The 12,275-nt window shown below is 38.9% G+C and overlaps 1 protein-coding gene across 11 annotated transcripts in view; it reads right to left on the bottom strand.

Moving 5' to 3' along the window:
• The window catches only part of LOC111575146 (ELKS/Rab6-interacting/CAST family member 1-like), a 196,946-nt gene that overhangs the window by 154,185 nt on the left and 30,486 nt on the right, over positions 1-12,275 (bottom strand). For all 11 annotated transcript variants that reach the window (XR_008600184.1, XR_008600185.1, XR_008600186.1 and 8 more), the window contains exons 5-6: positions 3,321-3,574; positions 3,058-3,229 (exon numbers count right to left, since the gene is read on the bottom strand). Coding sequence is in view for 8 of the 11 variants with exons in the window: in XM_055006387.1 (XP_054862362.1) it covers positions 3,058-3,229; positions 3,321-3,574 (426 nt within the window). In the remaining 3 variants the exon portion in view is untranslated. The remainder of the gene's footprint in view (positions 1-3,057; positions 3,230-3,320; positions 3,575-12,275) is intronic.

Below are 12,275 nucleotides of genomic sequence, written 5' to 3'. Positions count from 1 at the left end.
ATGTCCATGAACACATACTCAGATATTCTCTAGGAGAAGATTTCTTGCTTCTTAATCGTGACAGAGTGTTACAGGTACAATTAGATCTGATGCTGCTGTTGTCATGAAAGTAAATAACATAATGAAATAATGAAATCTTAGAAGCGAAAGTGTGCATGACTGTAACACGGAAAATGTGCAGGATGTCGTCAAAAATCTGCTTCGTCCTCAACTCCTCTTTAAGTTTGAATGAACAAGTCAGAAGTGTTATATTTGGTAGCATTTAGCAACTTAGATCCATCACCAAAATGAAACATATTTTAGATCACAAGGACCTGGAGTTTATTTGCTCCACTGTACCTCACTGTACATGGGGCTGACATAGTCCAACCATCACTAACTACAGCTGGTTTAGAATGAGCTGTCAGGTTCTTAACTGATGCAGAGAAAAAAAAGAGACATCATCCCAATTCTGGCTGATCTGCAATACATCCATCCATTATCTATACATCGCTTAATCCTCATTAGGTTTGCTGGAATCTATCCCAGCTGACTTAAGGTGAAGACAGGGGACTCTCTGGACAGATCACCAGTCTATCACAGGGCTACATATACAGACCAACAATCACACTCACATTCACACATACGGACAATTTAGAGTTACCAATTAACCTCAGTATGCTTTTGGACTGTGGGAGGAGTACACAGAGAAAACCCACACATGCACAGGGAGAACATGTAAACTCCATCCAGAAAGATCAGGGGAAGTCGGGGACACGAACCGGGAATCTTCTAGTTGCAAGGCGAAAGTACTAACCACCAAGCCACTGTGTAGCCCTTACTTGCAATACAGAAAAAAATTCAAATGTTTAATTTTTGTTAATCAGGCTCTTAAGTGCTATCACATGTGCATTAACTCCATTTTCTGTCCCTGGGCCACAGTTACTCCTCCAAATAACCAACTTATGCCTAAAAACCAAAGATAACTGGGTGTTTTTGGTTATTACAGTCACATTAAATCCTGTCTGACCACTGGACAGGATTTAATCAAAATTAATGGCTCACCTTTGAAACATTGTTCCTGAAGCTGCTCTGGTCATGTCCACTCAGTTTCTTTTTATCTCCTTGCTGTTTGGTATCGATGTGTTGCCTGACGTTATTTAGTTACCTCTTCTTTTTTACTTTTCATCAACATGCTTTACCTCAGCTATCCTGTTCATATGGCTGACGTCACATTTGTTCATCCATGCGTTTATATGCAGTATTGCATTTTATTAACCTTGCATTTTTTTCTCTTTTATGGGGGGTTCTTTATGCTAAATGGGAGCTCTTCCCCTCAACTGTCACAAACATTCTTGTTTATAGGGGTTGGATATGTGGGCTTTTCCATGTTTAGTTTTATAGGTTTTATTTTTAAATTATCCATTATTAACAATAATAATAATAATAATAATAATAATAATAATAATAATAATAATAATAATAATAATAATATTAACATCTATCTTTTCATTGAAACCACGAGCTCGTCTAAACCTTCTGGGTCACATAAAGTAGTTGCAGCTTTACTGACATCGTTACACCTAATGTTTGGGTATTTAAATTTAATTGACTGAATTTTCATTGATTGGGTGACTGCATTTTACAATTATATATCCAGTGGCTTAGATTGTAATCCTTACAGTGCTCATGAGTTTTTTCACAAATCTACAAATCTACACAGCAGCTCCATCACCTGGGGGAACATTGTTGAAGATGTGGAAATATTGCTGTAGGACAGTGGGCAGTTTGTTAATTAGTGAAATTAACAATGTTCCAAAAAAAGAACAACCACCAGTACAGCAGGAAGTTAGCAAGACAAAATGCTTAATAGAAACAAATACATTATTTAGCACTGTAATTCTCACTTCAACCTATACTGAAACTATCTGTCAAATATTGCACCATCTTATTCCAGCTCCCTTGAGATGTTTTCTGCTTTGTAACATTGTCTATTGTCAAACACTATCTAAAAATAGAGACTCTGTCCAGAACACTGATGCAATATGGAGAAACATGGACCCGGGAATATGCTAAAGTTTGTAGACACCATGTCTCCTAATGATGTTTTCAACCCTCTGTGAGAAAAACAAAATGCTTCCTGTGTCTGTTTCTTTTTGACTTGTTGTCTATGATACATTTAGATTCATTATCTGGCATCACACATGTAGTGTTACACTGTATTTATCCATTAAAAAACGATCAGTCAATGGGCATACGGTCAAACTAATTAGTATACTGGTATCAAAACATTTTTTCATGTGCATATTTTACTTTTAGTTCTAGCTGGCGATCATGTTTGTTTCATTTAGTTGTATGTTTATTCTTGAGAGGCATGAACATGTGAGTACTGGGGGAAAGGGGAAAAAACAAGGTATCTGTGACTGATGAATCAACAGTTTTGACTGGAAAATCTAGAAACATCACTAGACACAGAGTTGTGATTTCAAACTTTTCCTTCCTGCCTGTTACACTCTTGCAATTCAATATATATTTTATTTATTTCAAGCCTTTAACATTCATCTTTCAGATTTTTCAGGACTGTGAACTGTAGGGAAAATAAATATTGTGCAGAAAGTTGAACAAAAATACAACAAATATTTGTGATTTATTGCCTCTGAAAATTAAGAAAAGGTGTATGAATGAAATTTTGTAAACTGAAAAAAACTGTACTGAAAAGCTCGTCTGATAATTTGTTGTTCATTAACAACTTCCTACCACTAGGTGGAGCTATTGTATAAAACAACAACACCTTCATGACTGGAACGCTAACACAGCTGAATGGGATGCTTGAAAAGAGAGAAAAAAAGAAGAGTAAGTGGAGACAATAGGATAAAGGGTGCATTCCTCTTCTTTTCTCCATGTGTGGATGTTTCTGTGTTGCATTAAACTGAAGTGTGAGCCAAAAGTGGAAGCAGCCAACAGCCTCGCCTGGACATGACACACTTACGGTTTGAACACATACACATCTGGACACAAGACACACCTCTGTGCACGTGGAAATGCTTGACTGCACATTGTTTGTTCTGCACAAATCACCTCTCTGAGCTGTAGCATCTCCTTGTCTCTTTGCTCCAGAAAACCCTCCAGCTGGTGGATGGTCATTTCAGCGTCGGCCAGTCGCCTCGTTCGCTCGTGGTCCTCCTCTGTTGCCCGAGCAGACAGGCCTTTGCTCTGCAGCATTTCCAGTAACTTCTTTATTGACTCATCCCTGTTTGACAAAAAACAACAAGACATAATAGAGTTATAGCAATACTTTAAATCACTAAAATCATAAATGTCACGCTGCTCTTTCTATTTACCTGGCAGTTAGTGTGTGTTTCTGTGTGTCTATCCTCAGCTCCATTTCTTCAACAGTCTTCCTCAGGAGGAAGAGTTCCTTAACCTGCCGCTCGTACTCGCCGTGGAGACGCAGGAAGTTCTCCTCCGTCATTTCTTGAGGAGGGATGGACTGGTTGAGGCGGCCAGACTCAGAGTAATCGGACTGGAAGAGCTGGTTGAGATCGCGCTGGATCCTGAGCTCATCTTGTAAAGCCTGGATGGTGCACTGAAGATGCTGGTGGGAGAGAAGGAGAAGTTTGGTTTAAAACTGGAAATGAAAGAGTTCAACAGGAGCGTGATTGGGTGGTGATGTTGCTGACGAGATTAATAGAGTGTGAGGTAAGATTTCTTCTATTGAGCAGCTGGATAGTAAATCATTTGCAGAGACCTGACAGCTGTTAAAAGTACTATTGATGTAACCTTTTCTCTTTCACAAGCTGTGATTTGGGAGTTTCCAAAGTCATTGCAATGCAACTGTAGCCTACAGACCAATGCAAAACACTGCCTTACAAATGAGGTGCTTTAGGGACTCCCTAAGGCCCCTAGTGTCAACTGCTTTGTGGTAATTTCTTAAAAAGGTTTTCTGAGATTGGCCAGCACTCTGGGGGAATCTGGTTCAGTCCATGCTGGCTTTCTATCAACAACAAGAATGTCATTTTTCAACCTCTTTTCAGAGATGTTCTGGCCTCATCCCAGAGCATGCTGGAGGGATTATATCTTCCCAGTGAGAGGGGAGCTTGAGGGGATCACCAGGACGAGCTGAGGTAAGTTGCAGAGCCAAAGGATATTTGGCCTGCTGTGCTCACTCTGTTGCCACTGAATTCTGGTAAACATTCAAAAGAAACAAGGTAGACCACTGTTGTGCACTTAAATCAGACAATGGACCTTTGATTTTTGCAAAGGTTTTTATTGTCTTTGTGGAGATCTGGGACTGTAATTGTTAGAAAGAATGCACCAATCAGAAAGGCTGGAACAGTATGTAGGAGCATGTCCTCATGTTACTTAATCCTCTGAATCCCAAACAGTTTCTGGGTGGTTTATGCTCCTGTCACATTATTCAGACAGAGTCTTATTATTTAAATGACAAATGTAGACAGAAGTTTTTTTTTGGAAATTTCTCCAGCTAACGATAAAAAAAGGATCTTTATCAAAACTTACAAAATATCACAATTTTAAGGTTCAATTCAGACTTACAGTTTCCCTACAGAACAGTGTCACAGATGATGAGTAGTTCAAGGACTGTCCGAAAGTTTTTGCAATTCATTTCTAAGATAAATTATGTTGTTTTGACCTTTTTTAAAGATTAGCACATCTTTGAAACCCACAGGTAGAACCTTTTCCAATCCACAGGTTTAAAATCTCAAAAAGAGAGCTCAAGTACCAGACAAGAGATTGTATCAGAAAAGTTAAATCAAAGCATCCCTGACGGTTACTGATGTGAACCTCTGGAGCCCAAAGATCTGATCAAACACTCTATCATATTGAGCTACTGTATACAAATAAACTTCATTACTATAAGACATTATAGATCAACAGATCTGATTCATCTGTACTACAAACCAATAACAAATAGATCATTACTGATCTTAAGCAGTGTGAGTGACTGACTGACTGACTGATTGACCGGAACTGACTGCAACAGCATATGTGTCATCTTTGCAGATGCGTTACAAAAGTCTGCTGGCAGGTAAGTATCACAGCCGTCCTGGCTGAGGGAGACGTGACATGACTGACCCTGAGTCAGACTAAAGCAGAGTCCATTAGAAGTGTGTGTGATGCCACAGTGATGTCCCCGAGGCTTTTTAAAAATGCGTCACACATAACCTGAAGAGCAGCCAGGTCATCGCCACACGGAGTCGTGGAGTATTTCCAGAGATAAAAATAATACAGGTAGCGAAGTGCTGAGAGAGAGAAGCGCATGGATGAGATCAGAGGTAAACAGGAGATTAAAAAAGAAGAAAGAAAGAGAGAAGAAAGAGAAAGAGGTTAAAAGAGACAGAGATGCTATCGTTCCCCTGCAGCTATCGTTAATCAGCACTGACGAGGAAAGAAGCAAGATTAAAGGAAAAAGGAAAGGGATGGATGAGCGAGGAGGTGAAGAAAAACAATTCTTAGACATGAAGGGAAAGAACGGTGGGGAAGAGGCAGATAGGGATCACAAACATACTGTACGCTCCCATAAACAGACACATGGAGAAAAAAGCAAACAAAAAGGTAATAAGATAATACTGTAGCAACTGTCTTCTACAATAAGTCTGCTTTATGTTGCATGACAGCCACAAAGGAGGCTGTCCGGCTTCATCTTGCCCTATTTGTTCATTAGTATAATCCTATGAAAGATGACTAACATTTTTATCATCTTAATCTGCCTTTATTGTATTGCCGTGGGTATATGTGGGTTAGGTTGCTGACTCATACAACAGCTCCTTGCACACACACATGGGCTGACATTTCTAAGAGTTCCCCGAGGACTGAGGGAAACAGACAGACAGACGGAGAGCGATGGAAAGCATCCCTTTCCTCACTTAAATATTCTTTCTCGGGTTTAATCTTCCTGTCTCCGTGCCAACTATGACTCCTCCTTCAGACATGCAAACGCTGACCCACCCGTGCAATAAAAATAAGCCACAGCCTCAATTATTTTGATCAATAAAAATAAATGCTAAAACAATTGTTAATCAACTTGAAAGTTATTAATCAGAAAGGTAAATATTTATATGGAGTCATAACTAAAACATGTAAATCTTTTGCAGTTTGTTACCCATATTTTTCAAAGTAGAAACACCTGTAACGATGTCTTATGTGCGAATTATGCTATATAAATAAATTTGCCTAACAGTAAAGCAATTTATTAATAACAAAAGAGTAAAAAAATAATCTACTGATAAAACAATCACTAGATGCAGCACAGCTATAAATACAAGATAAAAGATGTGTACATAAAAAGCAATGTGGTGTGCCAACTACAATCATTACAGTAAAAGAAGTGTATATATAATATTATGTGCAGTACGTGAGCATGAATATTCATGTCTCCATGCATCACTATCACACACTCTCACTCACATGAAGCATCTGAAAGCATGTCAGAGTTACAAGAATGAATTTACACCCACAAAGTCTCAGTAGACTCACTGACACAAATGCAAATCTGTGTAGTTCTGCACGAAGTCAAGCAAATACACTATGAACACTCGCACAACTTGAAAAAGTTACACATAAAGAATTCAGAGCCAGAGTGCACACATGGGTTTGTGCCACTTTTCCCCTTCAACACACAAAGACGCACACACACACGGCAGGAATGTAGAGCTGAGAAACGCCAAACCACGAAAGAGGGAGGAAGAAGGGAGGGAAATATCATAGGAAGCAAGGAGAAAATAACACAAACAGAGAGGGACAGATAAGGAGGACGGAGTGAGAAAAAGGGGAGAAAACAGTGTGTTAATTGTGTTTGGCAGAAACAGAAGGAGGGGAGAGAGCAACACAGCGGAGGTCAGAATACAAGTTTTGTTTTTCTTCTCAGTTTCTGCTGAGTCGTCTTTAGCACCGACACCTTTGACCCTGTCAGACACTTCCTGATTCCACAGGGGACTGGGTGGGTGGTGGTGGCCCACGCCAAACTAACACAGATATACATACACACTCATATGTACACAACGGGACGCATTCACGCATTCAGAGAAACATGTCATGCAATAATGCATAAAACAAAATATGCTAAGAAATACATACACTACGTTCACAAGTTTGGGGTCACTTGGAAATGTCTTTATTTTTGAGAGAATAGCAGATTTTTTTTCAATGAAGAAAACATTAAATCAACCAGAAATACAGTCTAGACATTGTTAATGTGGTAAATGACTATTCTAGCTGGAAATGGCTGATTTTTAATAGAACATCTAGATAGGGGTACAGAGGAACATTTCCAGCAACCATCACTCCTGTGTTCTAATGCTACATTGTGTTAGCTAATGGTGTTGAAAGGCTAACTGATGATTAGAAAACCCTTGTGCAGTTATGTTAGCACATGAATAAAAGTGTGAGTTTTCATGGTAAACATGAAATTGTCTGAGTGACCCCAAACTTTTGAAGGGTAGTGTATGTCATTCATAACAAAAACTGAAAGAATTACTACTTTAAGCTTGATTTCTTCTGCTGATTTGCACATTCCAATTATATAACAGCAAAGAATGGAAGCAAATCTAAATGGTGTATAAATAACAAGATGACAAGCCTTTCCGTCAGCGTCGAAGCAAGGGACGGATAAATTCTTCAAACAACAACTTCAGTGCTCAACCAATCAAAACTAAATGACTTCATTTATCAGTGTTTTTTATAAAGGATCTGCCTGTAATATATCAGCTACATACATGATGGTGAAGTCTCTAGTGAGATACATAAATTCAGAAATACAAAAGACACATAGAAGGACATTGGACTAAAATAGCAAGGCTGTGTATTGTGTAAGCAGAAAACTCCTCAAATTTCATAATGACTGTAAACACAACCTGTAGTTATTCGTCATAACTTAATTTACACACACTCAGTGACCACCTTCCACAAAAACCCAAGTGTACATGCAATCCTGTGTAACTGTTTACCCAACTAAAACCTCTTTTAAAAAGCGTCATGTCTTGGCTGAAGTGCGCAGGGAGAAAGAAACCGACTGTCACGGTCACTCTTCTAAACCAAAAATGGACCGTATTGAACAGACTGCAAACATTTTTTGGTTCACATCACCTGTAGAGCCCGACCAAAATATATGTTGGTTGATTTTATTGGTGAATACTGCCTGATTACAAATACATTAATATATGGTTTCTGACTATGCACCAATATGATTTTTTAAAAGAACATAATGCAGAAGAAGATGCTTGAGGTAATGTATAGAATCAAACTGATGCTATATTTTTGGAGGTAAGAACATTTCAAAAAAATGCCTCTCTAAGTGACCCTAAACTTTTTAATGGTAGTGTATGTATAAAAAATAATATAAATAAATACATATGTTAGAATAATACTGAGAAGTGAAAATAATGGGGCCATTGTTTATTAACTTGCCTGAAATGTAGTTCAAAAACTAGTTAGCAGCTTACTGTGAAGACACAACTTGACTACTCAGCTGTGATACACACTCTGCTACATGTGCTGCAGACAGAGCTGTGAGGAATGTAATGGAATATAATGGAGTCGGAGCCACTCTGCTGGACAAGTTGTAAAATTACATCACTTCTAAATTATCCAAAGCTTCTTCTTCTACTTCATTTTCTGTACATGAAAAGAAAGCATTTCATATCGGTGCATATCAAACAATATATATGCCAGTACCGATGTATCTGCGACTGGCCAATGCTGGCCAATAATATTAGCCAGTTGATATCGATCAGGATTGAGTAATTTAGTACTGGTTTCATCACATCGTTTGGCTCAGCACTGTTTACAGCACACGTAGCAGAGTATGCATCACACATAGACCATAGACTGTATATATATATATATATATATATATATATATATATATATATATATATATATATATATATATATATATATATATATATGGTATCGCAACTGAGCGAACGGTGGTGCAGAGTAAAATGGTGACTTCACATCAATATGCTACCTGGTTTTTAGAAAATTTAGAAAATTAATTACAAAGATGATTTGAAAGTAGACATTAAGATCATACATTAAAATCATAGAAATAAAACATAAAAGTGCATTCAAAGTCAAGATTAAAAGTGTAATAAAAGTCAAGAAAATAGATTTAGAATCTCAGAGAAAGCTGCAGTAAACAATCTGGATTTCAGGCTTGATTTAAAAGAGCCAACAGCTTGAGCAGAACTCAAGTGTTCAGGAAGTTTTTTCCACAGGTGAGGAGCATAATAGCTGAATGCTGCTTCACACAGTAAACCTGTTCCTGATGACCTGAGGGCTCTGGATGCTTCATATGGAACCTTTTCCAGTATAACTCTAACATATACAGAAAGAATATCTTTATATACCAATATTGTTGACATGGGAACTTTAAATTGGTTTTAGTCCCAAAAGTCCAGTACCACTGGGGCTATATCATATATATATCATATGATCGACGTCAGAAACACCAGCACTCAAGGGGGTCAAATTATCTATATGATTCAGAAAATATTCTCACAAAAATTAGTAAAATGTAAAAAATAGTAAAATGTCTTACAATCAAGCTGCAGTCACAGTATCTTGCACTCAATTCACTACAAGAGGAATTGCAAAACTACCTTGGTTGTGACCCGCTCTGTGTAAATGACAGACGGCGCATGTTGACAGGCTGGGACCGAAGTTCTCAATGCCAGAGGGGTTAAAATGAGTTTCTGACAAAATGAACATCTTCAACAACAGAATGTTTGCAAATGAAGGGTTTAGTTCAGCTGGAATAAGATGCACTAATATAAGCTGCTGTATCTTTGGATGCTGAAACATAATTGTGACCTTAAAACCTGAATTCGTGCCATAAACTGACAACAACACGACCGCATTTTTTGCGGGAATATCTACAGAAAAACTATTTAATGATCCCATGTAACCTAATGATAAAGCCACACAATTTCTATTCATGAAGGGGAAAAGAGAGGCGAAAACTCCAGTTGTGAATACAGTGACAATTTTTCCATCCGCTCGTCATCCCTCCCTGCGGCCACTGCTCATCTGTCGTTCAATATTAACCATCTCTTCGTTATTACTCCTCCGTCTCATCCCTCGCTTATTCTGCTCTCGCTGGGTGAGTCATGCTTCCCCTTTCACGAACACACTGTGACATAAACACGTTCAACACACACATCGGGATGGACGCGCACGATAATGCCCACACGCAGCGACACACACATACACACACACACACACACATACACACACACACACACACACACACACACACACACACACACACACACACACACACACACACACACACACACACACACACACACACACACACACATATGCAGCCGACAACATAATGTTGGAGGCAGTGGTCATGCTGAGTGTGTGTGCATGTGTGTGTGTGTGTGTGTGTGTGTGTGTGTGTGTGTGTGTGTGTGTGTGTGTAATGACCGTGAGCAGTTTGAAAGCATCGCCCACTCAGGCATTAGACAACAGGCAGATTAACACACTCTGTCTCTTCTTTCTCTCAGGATAAAGGTGGATGATGAAGAACATAACGAGGAGGAGGAAATGAAATCAGAAAAAAAAGAATGTTGGAAGGAACACAGGAGAAAATACCTCATCTTGCAGAAGAATGAAAGCAGGCTCACGAAAAAAAAGGCAGTTTTGTGCAGACATACGATAAATTAAAGTGAGACAAAGGCAAAGTGATGAGTAGAAAATAGTGATGAGAAGGGAGAAAAGGCAAGAGGTTGACCCTAATCAGTCACTTTGAGATGCAACATCAGGGTCACAGGAGAAGAGAAGAGAAGAGAAGAGAAGAGAAGAGAAGAGAAGAGAAGAGAAGAGAAGAGAAGAGAAGAGAAGAGAAGAGAAGAGAAGAGAAGAGAAGAGAAGAGAAGAGAAGAGAAGAGAAGAGAGAAGATTCAATCAGCCAATAACATGTCATCTTTATTTCCAGATTAAATAATTATATTACAGGCATCAAGCTCTTTGAGACAGACAGATAGATGCATAAAGTCACAGATTTTAGTGGCAGAATGAGTTAAAAACAGAAGGACCAGAAGCAAAAGGGGGAGTGACTGTACTGTAATTCTGTTCATTCCCCAACAACTGATCCCAAACTCGCTCCTTATAAGGACAGACATGGCCACCGACGGCGACACACACACCAGCACAGAGGGAGAGAAAGTGAACAGAGCGAGAGGGAAAATTCACAAAATCACAGCCTTGCAGGAAAAAAGGAGAGAAAACTGACCCCTTTCAGTTTCACATTGTCTCTGTTTTTTTCCACTGTAAAATGAACACTGTGTCTTTGTTAAAAAATAAAAAAAAAAACAAACAGAAAACCAGAGGGAAGGAGTGCTATTTCACCATTTCCCTGCATTGGAGTTAAAGTTTTATAAGACTCCAGAGCACAGAAGCCTCCTCCCTTTTCTCTCTCGCTCTGTTTTCAGTTAAATTCCCTCCATGTATATCCTCCTTGCTTTTTGTAGGCCACTCCTTGTTACTCTCCTCTGTCCATCTGCTTTTTTCCTCCCCTGCCATCACTCCCAGTATTTGCCTTACTCCCTGTTTCTCTCCGTCCCTCTCTCTCTCTCTCTCTCTCTCTCTCTCTCTCTCTCACCTATTCCTCCATCCCAACTAAATAAACACACAGGTTTGAGGACCATCTGTTACTGATGAGCATTCATGTGTGAAAAAACACACACATACGAAACACCCCTCAACGTATTAACACGCAATGACGCGCGCACACACACATTTTCGGGTATAATAGTCGCATTAAACAAACAGCTTTTTATCTTTTTTGCTGGGACGGTTGAACTTCAAAAGGTGGAAAGTGAGATTGTTTCACACATGCTCACAAACTTGCAAACACTTACACACACAGGCTCACACAAGAGAGGAATGATGAGTCATAGGTCCACATATAGAGGATGGAAAGAGGTGCAGACTGCAGGCAACAGAAGGAGCGAGTCGAGGTAGGCCAAGTGAGAGAAAGCGATATGATTGTTACTGCGTTTATTTTTTTAAAAAGTTGTTCTGTGGATGGCCAAATGTCACATTAACACAGACAAAGTCTTCTCAGCAAGTGCCTCCGCTACTGACGCTTAAAGAAATTTCTCACAAGAAAGGTCTTTTTTTTTTTTACTTTGACAATCACTTTTGTCTGTTATAATTAGAGCTGAACTGAATTCTTTAAAGTTTTGACTGTTGCCATGGTAATCTAAATCAGTATTTGAATGATTCGGGTTTATCTTTTCAGTCTACACCATCGTTCAAAAGTTTGG

This window comes from Amphiprion ocellaris, chromosome 21 (genome assembly GCF_022539595.1).
Source record: "Amphiprion ocellaris isolate individual 3 ecotype Okinawa chromosome 21, ASM2253959v1, whole genome shotgun sequence".
NCBI classification, from domain to species: Eukaryota; Metazoa; Chordata; class Actinopteri; family Pomacentridae; genus Amphiprion; species Amphiprion ocellaris.
The sequence above is the reverse complement of the archived record's forward strand: the minus strand, read 5'-3'. Positions and strand labels throughout refer to the sequence as shown.